This window comes from Semicossyphus pulcher, unplaced genomic scaffold (genome assembly GCF_022749685.1).
Source record: "Semicossyphus pulcher isolate SPU_LCO1_2020_fin unplaced genomic scaffold, fSemPul1.0.p SCAF_9, whole genome shotgun sequence".
In the NCBI taxonomy this organism is placed as follows: domain Eukaryota; kingdom Metazoa; phylum Chordata; class Actinopteri; order Labriformes; family Labridae; genus Semicossyphus; species Semicossyphus pulcher.
Genome location: NW_027211770.1, coordinates 1,274,572 through 1,289,865, shown reverse-complemented (window position 1 = coordinate 1,289,865; position 15,294 = coordinate 1,274,572). Strand labels below are relative to the sequence as shown.

Below are 15,294 nucleotides of genomic sequence, written 5' to 3'. Positions count from 1 at the left end.
GAGGTTTCTCCTTTTAGAGATTTCTTTGGGACCAAGGCTGTGCTGTACCTTCGAATTTTGATTGCGTAAGTCCTTTTTTTTCTAGTAATATGGTTTTGGAAGTCTCCATAAAAAAGCATATACCAGGTGCATAAGTTGTTAATCAGTCTAGTTAAACAAACAGTGTGTTCTTTCAGTAGTGAATTGCTATTGAATGGCTTGAATTGTCTTCGGGTTTTCCTGCTGGGACAGGAAAAAAGAGAACAGAGGCGTGTCCCTTAAGGCCCGGTAGGATGTAGGCAGACACAATCATCTTCCAGTCAGCAACATTTTCTTTCTTATTTTGATCTCAATTTCTGAGTCTGTCTTTGTGTCTCTGCCTCAGCACCAAACTGTTGTCTCTGAGGTTCCTGCTGCCTGTTGTTCTGGTGTCTCAAGCTGCTGCTTTGCCCTAAGAAAAATACTCCCCCTTCCTTTTTCCCGGGAAACTTTCTCCTTTTTTGACTTTTCCTTACTTTTCTCTTTCATTTATGTTCCACAAACCAAAATGTTTTCTTAATGGTTGCACATCACAGTGTGGTTAACACTCTATTATTCGGGGGTTTCATCCCGAATCACTTAAAATGTAGCATCACCAATTGAATTTCGATTAAAGCAACATTAAAAATTCACTACAATGCAATACACTTTTACACAAACAAGTAAAAGCCATTCAGATTTACACTTTTCCAGCCTCTGGCTTTGTTTCAATTTTTTTCTCTCTTTCTCTGTCACTGTCCTTGTTCTCTTCCACCCTGCCATAGTGTCCATAAAAATACATTGCTGAGATAGTTCATCAGAGGTGTTTGCCCTTGTGGTTTTTTCCTAAAAGGTCTTTCCATAAATCTCCCACAAGAATCTAACTACTCAACCCAATGTATATGCTGCAAGTAAATGAGTTCCCTAGTCCCTATTACAAGTCAGTATACCATCAAAAAGATGTTGAAGCTGTTATTTTAAAGTGGAGCTGAAACGGAATTTCGAGAGTATCTTGCTTCCTCATCGAGACATATTTCCGATTTGCTCTTAACATTTGATGTTAACACAACACAAAACTACCCACCAATTTACAAATTAGCATCCTGTTATACTAAGTGCTTCCAAACACTCTACCTTCACTCACTTTATAGTCATGTTGCAAAGAAGTAGATCAAATGTTATTTGCTGTTGGCTTTATTTATAAGCAAAATCAAGCCAGTGCTTTTCTAACCTTGATTTGAACATGCAATGCTTTGTGTTTTATTTTTTGTGTGTCCATCTCAGAGAGTAAAACACAGAACAAACCCTGAGCCACAGTTCAAGCAGGCCACAACACAGATGGAACGAATAAGGCTTCACTGAGGGCTCTTTGAATCCTGCTAAGCTAAGCTATGTTTTCATGGTGGATACACGGGGTTAAGTTACTGACAGGGGGCGGTCCTTGTTTACAGCCACTATAGAGGACCCACCTGTAGGTGCGTACTGCTTTGTTGTGCTCCATTGTTACCTCAGAGTGAGAGGGACACAGTGTGAGTACCATTGAGAATATATGAATGCATGACTGATTAGTCCTCATGAAAGAACAGCTTTACTTACCTGGAAGCTTAATTGGTCAAAATGTAAGAGTGAATCTGCACCAGTTTCATATTACAAAGGTTTGCCTTTTCTTTCACATGTTTGAAGCAAACACTTATTGTAAATATATCCAAGTTATACATAAAACATAATAATTTCAGGACATTTTTAGTAAGCCGCATTTGAACAGTTCTCATAACATATTAAGTCTTAAAATGCAGTTAAAAGGATTTAAGGATGCAGCTATTTGTTGGCTCTGAAGTTTAGAGTTTGCATATGGAAGACTCTTACATTTCAGACATAAGGTTTCTCACTTCACTGGATTGTTTACTCTAAAAACCCTTACAACTCAGAAATGCACTCAGTCCTTCCATGTGAGATTCCTTCTCCACAGGATTCTGCTGCAGCTGGAATTTGAGCCCTTTCACCCTCTGCAACAGCTGAAGCTGTAGGTTTGGGAAAGGGCAGCCAGCCAAGGCTAGAAGGAGCAATAAAGGAGTAGCTTGGATCATTAGCTGTGCTGCTGTAATCTTTTGAGCGGAATGGCACATTGTGGTTCAACAAATGTTAATATTATGGTAAGATGTACATGTCCTGGGTTTTAGGAAGGTACCATGAACTTGGTGGTGATATTTGTCACATGTTGCACCACATTTCTATCAGCCTGTGCATCCAGAACTGAAGCTAGAGCTACTTTTTCTACTGAAAAACATTGTTACAGAATATTAGCTTTGTTACCTTCTTTCTTTGTACTTTAAGTTTGAATTGACATCCACAATATAAAGAGACATACAACATGAGTCACTATTGAAGTCTGCCAACCTGTTAGCACTTAAAATCACAGCACAGCAACGTGTGTGCCCAGATTTGCCTGTACCATCTTAAAAAAAGTGGGGATCATTCTTATCCCTCACTTATCAAGGTTCCTGACTCCTGTCCCAAAGACATTTTTCCCAACATAAACTGTTTACTTCAGCCCTCATTACTCTTTCTATAACAAGCTGCACAGCCGATGGAGGGTTTCCCACTGTCAGCTGGATCAAGCAACAAGTCATTTTATCTATTCTTTCATTTGAAAGGGAGCTGAAAGTCTCCTTGCATATGACAAAATTATCTAATTGTTCAAGCTCCAGCTCTAACGATTCTCACATTAAAGTCATACTAATGTGCTATTTGTGCAGGCCTCACTTCTGCTTATATTTTTAGGTAGCTTCTATTTTTGAAATGGGACTTGCTTTTATGGCCTATTGTTGTTTCGACTGAGGGGTTATGTGTGTAACATTTTAAGACCACACTTTGCTGTATTGTTACTCTGCTTATGTAAGTCCCCTGCTTTCAGTTTGTTTCAGACTGTGATAGTGTGGTGGTATGTTGCTGACATTACCCCTTTATAGTTTGCTTTAAAAGAGCAGCAATTTTATGAAATGGGACCTGCTGGTGCAGCCTATTGTTTTCTTGGTTGAGGGATTGTTAGCGCTTAGTGTAATGCTTTTACATAAAGCTTTATTTACTAATCTCAAACTTTGCTCTATTGATGATTCAGACAGTCATTTTATTTTGAATGCAGCTTTTGTCATATTTGTTGAAAAGAAACATATCCTGTGTATGTGGCTGAAGTAGGACCATTGATTGATGCACGGTACTACGTCTGAGTGGATCCTCAACAAACTAAAGCCCGCGAGCTAGATGCAAAAGAATGCCAGAGAAAGGTAGTTGGCGATAACAAACATGCGCTGTGTGAAAGTAAGGCAGAGCGGGTTATGTGTTTTGGGGGAGTGGCTTTGACATTTATCCGGTTGGATACAGAAAATATAGCCTACTCTTGCTGGGTATGTTTTTTTTTTTTTTCAAAAGTTGCCTAGCTCAGCTTTATAATGTGTAAATGCGATGCAGCCAGTTTGTTTAGAATCATTGTGAAAGTAGCTTCAACGCTATAACCTTAGAAAGTCTGATGTTGAAGTTTAACTTATTTATTATTGCATCCACACATCCAGGCTGCTTTAATGCAACAGTTATGTTGTAATGGAAAAATCACTGCAGCATTAAATGGAGAAATAATGTGGCAGTTCGCCTCCCCCATCCTATCTCTTGAAACAATCACATGTTGCTAAGCAACATAAAACACAATCAGTAGCCTGCTGTGGATACAATGCAGAGTAGACAAATACTATGATACAATAATAATACATAGTAATGTTTTAAAGAAGATCTTAACATATTGAAACATATATTCAATACACTAGATCACACAGAGCCACACATATCAACATTTTTGCTTTGCTATTAGTCAATACACTAATGATTAGAATTTATTGGGTTTACTTGACTGCCTGTTTAATATGAGGATGTTTTTAATGCCTTTGAGTTTTTACCATTGTTGTTCACATTTGCTACTTGCTACTAACCTCCAATACCTGCACCTACACAACCACCTATAGGCTTACACACTAATACACACACCCATCCTGCAGTCACTGATTCTGTGTATTCAAGTCCTAGCAGTGTGTGTACCCAAGCGAATGCGGCACACTCAGCCAGACAGCTCATCAATGGCTGTGAGATTTTGCCGAATGTTACTATGGTAACTGCAGTGAAATTGCTTCATAAGAGAGTGAATTGTTAATGTGTAGGATGAGATTCAGCAGAGGATGAGGAGCATTAACATAAAGTGCGGGCATGGTGGAAGAGAGGATGAGGAGTTTATGAATGAGATCTGTTGACAGTGGGATTGATGATGGACAGCTGAAGAGTATGAAGATGATAAAAAAGGGAATATAAAACAAGCTGTTGAGATGGTTGTAATGGAGCTATGTAAGGTACGGAAAATATCCCCTCTCTATTTCTCCATACCTTTCCCATTTCATTGTATGAGAGCTGCTTAATAAATAGCATTTAAACAGTCCAGTTTTTAAAGCCTTGCATCGTGGAGAAGCTTAACCGCTCTGTGTGTGTGTGTGTGTGTGTGTGTGTGTGTGTGTGTGTGTGTGTGTGTGTGTGTGTGTGTGTGTGTGTGTGTGTGTGTGTGCATGTGTGTGTGCATGTGTTTGTGCGTGTGTTTGCGCGTGTGTGTGAGAGAGAGAGAGAGAGAGCTATGCCCAGGCACAATTTGAGCCTGAACAATGTGTCCTGTTCAAATACAAATCCATTTTGTTGGAGTGATTTGACTGTTTTCAGAATCCAAATGGTTCGTAAGCTTCAAGAGATGAAATCTGAGGGACGAAAGAAGTTTAAGGTTCTGCCTGCTTTAGACATTAGACACACTGCTTTGCACAAACATTGACTAATAACATTGTAAAGCTAATATCGTCTTACCTTTTTCTGAAGTAAAACTTATATTTGATGTGGTGCAACAAAACTGGTCTAGGATTATGAACAAACATAGTTAAACAAATGGGTAAACTTCAACTGTTCATGGCCCAGAATTGTATCAATTGATTCATAGTTTGCTGTTAAATACGAAGCCTAGAATTGTCATTCCTTTTTGTTCAGTTCAGCACCACACCAAAGTCCTGTATCACCCTGCTTGAGACACGTTTTACATGTGACCGGTAAAGCCTGCAGACCAGTCAAACACTTCCAGCCGACTACTCTCTTCATGGTATAAGTCTGGTCACCGTCAATTATAACTAAATCATTTTAACCAGATAACTGAACTCAGCTCACAGCCCCCTAGGACCTGCCGAAGAGCGTCGGAGAAGCCCTGATTTTTTTATATGAAGCTGCTTTATTTTCATGGGTTTTATTCACCAGGTCTATTTGTTTGAAAGAGGAGGTTGGATGGTTGGGCTGCTGGTAAAAACCTTGTGAATGATAAACAGTAAAGAAATCCTAACCTTAAAACAAGCTGACAAAAAAGCTGAGAATAAGCAGCTCATTTGCAGTCCCCTTTTCATATCATGTCGGCTGAAAAAGATGTTTAACTACTTTAGTCAGGGTTTTATTTTGGTTTTAATCACCAGGTCTGTTTATTTTTGAGAGTAGGAGACCTCTGCAGATAGTTCAGGGTTAACATGAGGCTAACATTCAGCTCAAAGCACAAATGTGCCTAACTACAGACCCACAACACTGCTTTGATGACCGTAGACACAAAGTCTTTTTATGTTAGATATTTAACAGAAAATGTTCATTTATATATTGCAACCACTTTGAACTGTAAATAACCATCTTTGATTCCTCATTAAAAAGCTGCGGTTTCACTGAAACATAGCGGGAGTTGGAGCTCGGTGATTAATGGAATTTTAATTTTGGTTAAGATTTTACTTCCAAGGTTAATGAAAACAAGATAATGGAGATACAATTATAATTGTACCACACTACATGCTGTCACGTTCAGTGCTCCTCTTTCCTTTACAGCGTTGTGCTTTTGCCCCACAATTCACCTTCAGGGTTCACCAAAAATATTTGAACTTTGGACGCCATTGTTTGTTGTAACCATTGCGGATATTCTCTGTTGGCCTCAACCAAATTTACTGTCCTGCTCTCGTCTTCTAAAATCATCAGTTGCCAGTTTCTGGAAAGTTGAGAGTATGTTTAGGTCTACCAGCCGCTGCCCAACTGTGAGGCTGCTCTTTCTGACTTTATCTGACATTCTGATATACATATCTGACACACTAAAGCAGCTTTAGGCACAGAAACCTTTTATGTCACTCACCAGTGCCTACTCATTTCAATGTCAGCCACTGTCAGTCTCAAACAGACAGGAATGTAAATACACAAACTCTTGTTCTCTTGTCAACACTTCCTCACAAAAACAAACAGACATATGTCTGTCCATGTTTCTGCCTTCATCTGACTACATTTATCTCATTATCTCGAACACAAAGCGAAATTACATTAAATCTTAAAATTAAATGACTAATTCCAAACATGTTATCATCATATCATACATCATATTTAAACTGGTTCTCACAAGAATAGAGTTTCAATTACACACATACAGAACAGCAGCTGAAAAAAATCCATGTCCTCACACTTATGTTGGCTGAGCATGTCACCAGCAGCAGCAGCAGAGTGGTTTCATTACTGTAGTTGTGTGTGTGTGCGTGCTCGCGCGCATGTGTTTGTGTGTGTGTCTGTGTGTGTCTGCGTGTGTGTGTCTGTGAGGTTTATATGAAGACTGGAAATAGAGTGCATCATAACAGGTGACAAGCCACAGTGGGCCAGCAGTTTTTTTAACATGTGTGTGTGTGTGTGTGTGTGCCTGTGTGTGGTTGGTAGTTTGTGTTATAGCGGTGGACAGGGTCGTTTCTGTGGATTCCATTAGTGAGCAGCATGTGGACAGACTGAAGCGTAATCACTCTGAGGTCAGTTGCTGGACCTACTCCTCAAACATAAATCACTGTTGTCACTGATATGAAGTCAGTTTTTAAACTTTCTCCATCAAACCCTCACATGTGCCGTCCTCCTGCCAACATAGGACAGAGGGCTTTAAAATAAATAGTGCTTGTGGCAAAACATTTTTGGAGTGGGGGGTGTAATGTATTTTTACAAGCCTGGTATATACTACGTAATTCAATTTAGGTATGTTTTCAGTTATCTGTCCCATTCTTATAACACTGATAAGGTTGGTGGTCAAAGATCAAAGGTAAAACTAAATGCACTGTCTCAGCTTAGAGGACAACCTGCAGAGGAACAGAGAAAGACATTCTCTTGTATTATATCTTTCCTGTGAATGTTGTACATGATACACTGTACAGAGCATGGACAGGCAAAGGAAGTACATTAGAGACTACAACCTGTGTATTTTATTCTGACCAAGCTGTGCCTACACATGTAGGTTGCAACGCGTTTGTGCTTTTTATCCATTATAGTTACATGGCTCTATGGATGGTATTGTTGATTGATTGGTCCAACTCTTTTAAGCCTTTGCAGACTAAAAATATCTAAACAAATATGGCATTGATTTCCAAGGAATTTTGTGCATTCCTTCGTGGTCCTCTGAGGATGAATCAAATGTGTTTTCACTAGCACCACCATGACGTTGACATCTGTGGTTTTAGGGGAATTGTCTTGAAAGCTACAGGATGGATTGTCATGAAGTTTAGCACATAAGTCCATGTCCTCCGCAGGATGAATTTGTAATAACTTTGATGATGCTTTTGTGTCAACTTCCTCCTGTGTCAACTTCCCAGGTATAGCTTTAGGTTTACAATAAGCATCTTGCCACGTGTAGTTTAAATATGGGGCTTAATATCAACAGGGCCTTGAGAGCCTTTGTTTTCCCTTCTGGATTCCAGTTTCCATGTTGTCTGTTTTATTGATTTCGGTGTAGCCAGTTGAATCCACTCCCTTGTTATCTCTCTTTCCCAGTTTTCAATATGCTGCTGTTACAATGTAAAGCATTTTCATCTGTGCTCACTGTGTTTGTGCAAGGATAGGTCTGTGATAGAAGACAACAAAGGAGAGTGAGATAAATACAACCACTCTTCTATTCATTCATGATTATTCCCCTTGACTATGATTTTTTTCTCACCAGACATCAGAGCCTTTTTAATCCTCATGTCTACCAAAGAGAGGCAGAAGCTCTTGTGTAATATTATCTACTTGGCTGATTATTTTACTGTGTTTTAGGCCAATGTGGAAGCTTAAGCTTTTCTATCAATCTTAAGAAGTAGATAGTTTAAAACTCTTAACTCTAGACGTTACCACTTCTCAAATATCCTGCTTACATTGTGGACACTTCACTCAGTCATAGCCTTGGTTGCACCTTGAGTGCAGAAGGTCTGGGGTTTTTTTTGTACATGCCAGTATGAGATCTTACAGTAGTGGTTAACTAGACACTGTTGGTTACCCTCTCCCAAGGACCTTGCCAGGTGGTTTAGAGTGCACAAAAAGGTCATTACCACAGATGTTAGGTGAGGTGAACAGGACATCTCATGCACGATAACAACAGCACTTTATCAGCATCCTTGTCACTGAAAACTTGAGATGATGCAACAGGCTGATGACGTTTTCAATGCTTTAATTATGCTCATGCACTGCGAGCTGATGAACATATTAACTACACATTTTGACACAGAGGTTGGGTTATCTACCTCTAGAAGTGTTACATACAAATAAATATGGCATGATTTACATGTAATGTAAGACCGTGGTTCTCCCTTGCTGGTCATTTTGGTTGAACATTAAACTGAAAAATGTCTGAAATTTGGGTCACAAATTGCTATTAAGGAGGTGGTGGTGAGTCCTGAGGCTAGACCGCTTGAGAACCATTGAATGTGAAGACTTTGAAAAGTTTTTAGTCTTATGCCAGCATGTGCCTGTGAGCAATCACTACATAACAATATGTAAATCCCTCTGCATTTTTGCAAAACTATAAGCTTATCTAATACTGGCAAAAATCCATTATTGTGCATCCCTCACGGAAATACAAGGTTCAACTTTTTTAATTCACTTCAGAACAAAGGCTTTTTTTTGGCATGAAAATTGTAAAATGTAAAATTAGAAATTTCACAACATAAAAAAATAAAACAGAAATATACCAAAAAGTATATGATGTCAACATTAAAACCATAAAACCATACAAAGCTTGATCTGTGTTGGGGAAATGCAGCTGTTGTCCACTCATACATGTTTGGTTCTTAAAATTGTATCTTGATTTGATAAAGACTAACACACAAAAGTAAAAGACACACAAAAGTAGGAGAATATATCGAAATTCACAGTCACAAGGAGAATATAGTTACTGTACTGCAAGCATAATCTCATTGAGACTAGGAGCAGGCACTTCCTGTTTGTGTCATCATAAGAGTAGATAGAAAACAGACTCACTGTTGCTCTTTCCCATTTTGTCCCTTGCTGTCTCTGCTGCCACGTCTGTCTAAGTATCTATTATCCTTGCTACTGGAGACATCTTTTTTATGGACACCCAAGATAGTCAAGAAAATAAGTAACTTAACAAGATTTTTATGGGATAAAAAAATCATACAAAATTATAATATTATACATCAGGCTGTTAACTTCAGAAACTGACTGAAGGGCTAACAACAAGGCATCAGCTTTAGTTTGCCATTAGTGAAAATTTGGCACATTTGACAATTTATTTGTCTTCTTATTTGAGTAACTGACATACTGTGCAGGTAAATGCACAAAGTGAAATGCATTCGAATGAAAAATGTGATAATATATTTTAATATATTTTAATGCTGTTTAACCATTACTGACATAATTCTTTGTTGATGGTTTTTATTTTTATTTTTTTTACAAATCACCAGTCGTGAAGCCTTTGTAATGTAAGAATAAATAATAAATAAAATAAAACTGTCACTTGAAAGCAAATAGCACTGTGAAATAAAGACTGTGGCAACCTTAAATACACCCTTGGTATTTTACTGTTGATAATAAATGATTCATTGAACTCTGAGTCTCAAAAAGATTATCAATATACTTTACTATACGTTACATTATCAATTAAACGTATAATAGTGTCAAGTTCAACATGTGAATTCATTAAATGAACAATTTAAGGGCTGTTCATTGAGGTGTTTAATGACCTTTGTGCCAGTCATCTTATTATAACACTATCTCTCCAGCTAGCAAACATGCACTCTTCAGCTCAAACTCAATCAGCTGCATGTAGACGATGACTCATCATCATTCCTATTTTAAGCAAATGTGATATTCCTCACTTTACATTTAAACAGACTGCAAATAGGGATTATAAAGCTGTTCATAAAGATCAACAGCACAAACCCTGATGAGCCAGTTCCTGCTTATGAATCTGAAAGATGTTTTTTAACAGCTCAGCTTATCTGTTTGTGAAAACAGAGTTAAAAGATTGAATATCCCCTCTGAGATTAATAAAGTATATCTTCTTCTTCTATCTTTATTTATCGCCCTTTGACTGCACCAGCTTTCTTCCAGTGTTGCTACGGTAAAAGAGTGTGTGTAGAGATTTTATAGACTAATTGAACCCATGATGTGCATATGGTGCTGTGTGTACTCGGAGTACACAGTGCTGTTTTCCATCGAAAGTTCTGATAGTCTGTAAAAAGGGAGTGATTTTAATCCTGATGAAGTCTGAAAAGAAGGTTTGCTTACATTTTTGGTTGATACCTCAGTAAAGTCACTTGAGGACACAGCAGCTGTCTTTGGCTTAGGGCTTATGGTGGCTCAGTGGTAGAGTCGGTCGTCTTTCAATCAGAAGGTGTCCTTGGGCAAGACACTGAACCCCAAATTGCTGTATGAATGACTGATTGACAGTTGGGCACTTTGGTAGCATCAGTGTATGAATGTGTGTGTGAATGGGTGAATGTGATATGTAGTGTAAAAGCAGCTTTGAGTGGTCTCAAAGACTAGAAAAGCGCTATATAAGTACAGTCCATTTATTCAGATGATACATTCACAGGATTAAAATTACAAGATTACAATGGAAACAATTGCAGAGGTACCCTATTAAAGTAAAATACAATTCCATAGGCAAATTAACACAACTAATTTAAATCACCTTCTTTTTCAAAGGACCAGCTGTAGAAAACATGATAATGACACAGTTAACTTTAGCAGTTATTATTTTGGGGCTGGGGATGTGAACCATTTTACCAGTAATAAAGCAATAAATGCATGCTCATATTGAGGAGGGTACTTCGAAATAGTAACTTGCTGTTAACAAAAAAAATCATTTTAGAGGTAATTTTGTAAGAAATATTTCTTGCATCTACAGAACTTGTGTTACTTCCACACCTCACAATGATAGACATCTGTCAGCTAGAGCGAGCTAAGTTGACACATGTATTTGCAATGAGAAACAGCAGCCCGTAAATTCCATAAATCATTAGAACACGGTATCACACTTTAAATGGTCTACTGATGTTATCTCACTCTAAAACCAAACCTCTCCCTCTCTCTCCCAGCTGTGTGTGCCGAGTGATTGACGGAACCACCAAACATGGGGAAGCAGAACAGCAAGCTCCGTCCAGAGGTGATGCAGGACCTCCTGGAGAGCACTGACTTTACAGAGCATGAGATCCAGGAGTGGTACAAGGGCTTCCTGAGGGACTGCCCCAGCGGGAACCTCTCAATGGAGGAGTTCAAGAAGATCTACGGTAACTTCTTCCCATACGGAGACGCGTCAAAGTTCGCCGAACATGTCTTTCGCACATTTGATGCTAATGGAGATGGAACAATAGACTTCCGGGAGTTTATCATTGCACTCAGTGTGACGTCACGTGGCAAGCTAGAGCAGAAGCTGAAATGGGCCTTCAGTATGTACGACCTGGATGGAAATGGCTACATCAGTAAAGCTGAGATGCTTGAGATTGTTCAGGTGAGTGTGTATGGAGGCAGATCAACACATCACACTCAATGTGTCTATGCACAAAAAATGTCAAACAGCTCATGTATAACTAAAGATCGCAGTGTCTGAAATACAGAAACATGCAGAAACAAGACGACATGGCTTCAAGTGTGGGCTGTGACTATGAGATATCTGTTCTGAATTCATATCTATCTCTGTGCTGCGTAGATGTGCGCACATTTACACACTCTATTCATTTACAAACTAACATAACTTTTACTTATTTTTTTTTTAGTTCTGTGTTAATATTTCTGCACCAAAACCACCAAAACAAATTCCTTGTATGTGTAAACCTACTTGGCAAAAAACCTGATTCTGATTGTAATTCTGATTCTGATAACATAAGTGTAACATGTTATGTTATGAAATGTTCCTTTCCTGACATTATAAGAAGTTTTGGAAACAGGAAGTGATTAGCCTTACTCCATTAACAGGCTTCTAGTCTTATTGTAGATTTTCATCCACTGCACAATTTTAGTGCCACAAATAGAACTAAGGCCTAGTGTAATACATGTCTGCTAATACATCTACATTTTACTGTATATGTTTCTCCTTTAGAGTTTTTTAAAGTTGAGCTTGAGGTCTGTATTGGGACTGTATTAAGATTCATGATTCAAGATGTATATTGTCACTCCGGTTATACAAGTACAATCATGTGAAATACTTATGCTGGGACGCTCTGATTATAAAGGGTAAAATATTAAATATAGAGACATAAAATAGAATTTAAAAAATAATAATAATAATAAAATAAGAAAGCAGTAACAAAACAGTAACATAAAATAAAAGTAATGATAATGATAAGGATATTTGAGAAATATTTACATTTTTCTAGTGTATATGTTATAAGGCAAAATTATTTACATGTAAGGCAGAGGACTGTATACATTCAAGAGAGAAGTATTGCACATTCTCGTGAAGGTGTTGCACAGGGGGTTGAATTGCACTTGTGTTGTTTTATTTATTGAAATGTCTGATGGCCTGGTGGAAGAAGCTGCCCCTCAGTCTGCTGGTGTGTGCCTTCAGGCCTGAGGGCAGCAGGGAGAACCGGCTGTTGTGAGGGTGTGTTGTGTCCTTGATGACCCTCAGGGACTTCCTGAGGCACCGCTGGGTGTGCAAGAAAAATAAGCAACGATCCAGCCAGGAGTTGAACCTAGAATCTTATAATCCATAGTGGCGTAGTGACGCGTTATCCATTACGCCACTAGCCCCCCACCTAAGTCCTGTACTATGGTGTTTATTTGTGCATGTTCTGTCTATTTCTAGAATGAGCACATTTTTAAGCCTACTTAGTTTGTTTTAACGCTGCCAAAGTTGGCCAGTAGCTGTTAAGATTAGGAAGGACTCCCTGACAGGACCTTCAGGCTAATTTATTTTTATTGTATTTTGTCCCCCTGCTGCAGAGGGACAGGGGTGCGCTGCGGGTCCTTTGCATTTCTATCCCTACATCCAGGAGTTGTTTGACTTGTTGGAGTTTGTCGGAATCTGTGAGGGAGGCGATGACTCTAAACCTAAAGCGCTGATGGTATAGGTGTATTTGCCAGAGAGTAAGGTAATGAAGCCAATCTTTGGAAATATGAATATGTAATGGATCACATGTGCCCACGCTTCAAGGTTATATTAGCCTCCCTACCTCAAGACGGCAGTGACATAGCCTGCTACTTGTTGATACATTCTGACTACGTAAACCTGCTGCCCACTTTCCATTAAAGGGTGGTCTTGTTCAAAAGAAAGTATGACTCACACGCTCATGTCTGGCTGTCTCTGGGGCTCATCAGTTTGTGAAGTGAATAAGAGGACAACAGTGTGGAAAGGGTGTGTGTGTGTGTGTGTGTGTGTGTGTGTGTGTGTGTGTGTGTGTGTGTGTGTGTGTGTGTGTGTGTGTGTATGTGTGTGTGTGTGTGTGTGTGTGTGTGTGTGTGTGTGTGTGTGTGTGTGTGTGTGTGTGTATTGTTTAGCCAATTACTCTGTGCTGTAGGTGGCAGTTTGTAAGTAGCTGTAGTTTGTTAAGGTTCTTCATTTCCATCATGCACATTAAAAACAGCTTTTCAGTTCTAACTTAAATTTGATCTGAGCTTTTGAAATGTAGAAGCAGTAGGTCTGTGCTTTCTCATTAGATTAGACCGTGTCAGTCATCGTTGCTAAGGGGCAGTTTAAGAAAGAGCACCAGACACATGGAGAGGAATTCATACATACACACAGTATTCATCTATTTTCACCTCTATCTCCTCCCTTTATGCATTTGGCTGTTTGACCGTCCTGGTTCAAAGCCAACCGCCTCTGCAGAGAGAGAGCAGGCCGAAGAGAAAAGTTTTCAGGTACGCTGACTTCTGCGAGTTACAGCGAAAGTTCAACTAATGGCTGAGCTCAAAGTGTTTGAGTAAAGTCTGCAGCTGAGTACCCAAAAAGGTTTTGTGTCTAATGTAAGGCAGACTGGACACGCAAAATGTAAAACAGCAAGCCGCTGAGCTCTGTGTCTGAGTGCAGAGTGGGCAGGATAAGGGTACACGTCTCACTCTGTTCAACTGCCCGAGAGAGAAACGAGCATGCACAGATCCAAAAAACAGAGGAGGAAGTAGTTATATTAGCCTCTGCTGTAGGAGAGCAGCCACATTTGGCATCAGAATCAACAATTAGACTGCTTCTATAGCTCAACCCCATTGATTTAGTTCATATATATGTAGGATTGCAAGTCATCCAACATATCTGCAACCCAAAATTATAATCATCCCAATATATATATCTATGCATCCCTGGGTTTTTCTTCAGGTAGTCCAGATTAGATACAACACACCTGTACTTGCGTGGTACACCACAGTGACTAGGAGCTGAAGCTCACTCCAGCAAGCTAATGGTCTCTCCTGCAGGGTGCGTGTAAACGCTTGTGATGCTCATAATTACACTTTCTGTGGGAGTAATTGAATGAAAATGCTTGCAGCCAGCCTGACTCATTTTCTTCATATAATAAAAAAATCATCTTTAGATAATGACCATAACTGAATGCATGGAGAAACATAGAAGTGTCTCATCCCCTCATCAATAGTTGATATCCAACCTCTCTTCCTTTCATCTGAAAAGGGGCGCTATCAGCTGAGCAGACAGGCCCTGAGGGAAGTTCGCTGTCTCGATAAGCAAAAAGGGAGGGAGAGAGCATTCATACAGGTAATTTAGTGAGATTGAACAGAATAGCCGTTTAGATGAATAGATTACTGCTCAGGCTGCTCAGGCGGATAGAGCCACCGTCGGAAACATATTTCTCTGTGCTGTGAGGGTGAGGAGAGACTCTGCTTTGTTGCGTATGTATGAACAACTCAGCAGTAGTCAGCAGGCCGTGTTGGCGCAAATAAGTCTCAACAAGGGGACATCCTCCCTCACTCTTTCCTTTTTTGTCTCTCTTAAGTGGTAATCTCGGTGTTTCTCGAAGTTTC

The 15,294-nt window shown here is 39.3% G+C and overlaps 1 protein-coding gene across 2 annotated transcripts in view; it reads left to right on the top strand.

Moving 5' to 3' along the window:
- ncalda (neurocalcin delta a) overlaps window positions 1-15,294 on the top strand; it is a 73,910-nt gene that overhangs the window by 49,150 nt on the left and 9,466 nt on the right. For both annotated transcript variants that reach the window (XM_069655578.1, XM_069655577.1), the window contains one exon: window positions 11,424-11,836. In XM_069655578.1, the coding sequence (XP_069511679.1) occupies window positions 11,459-11,836 (378 nt within the window). In that variant the 5' untranslated portion in view covers window positions 11,424-11,458. The remainder of the gene's footprint in view (window positions 1-11,423; window positions 11,837-15,294) is intronic.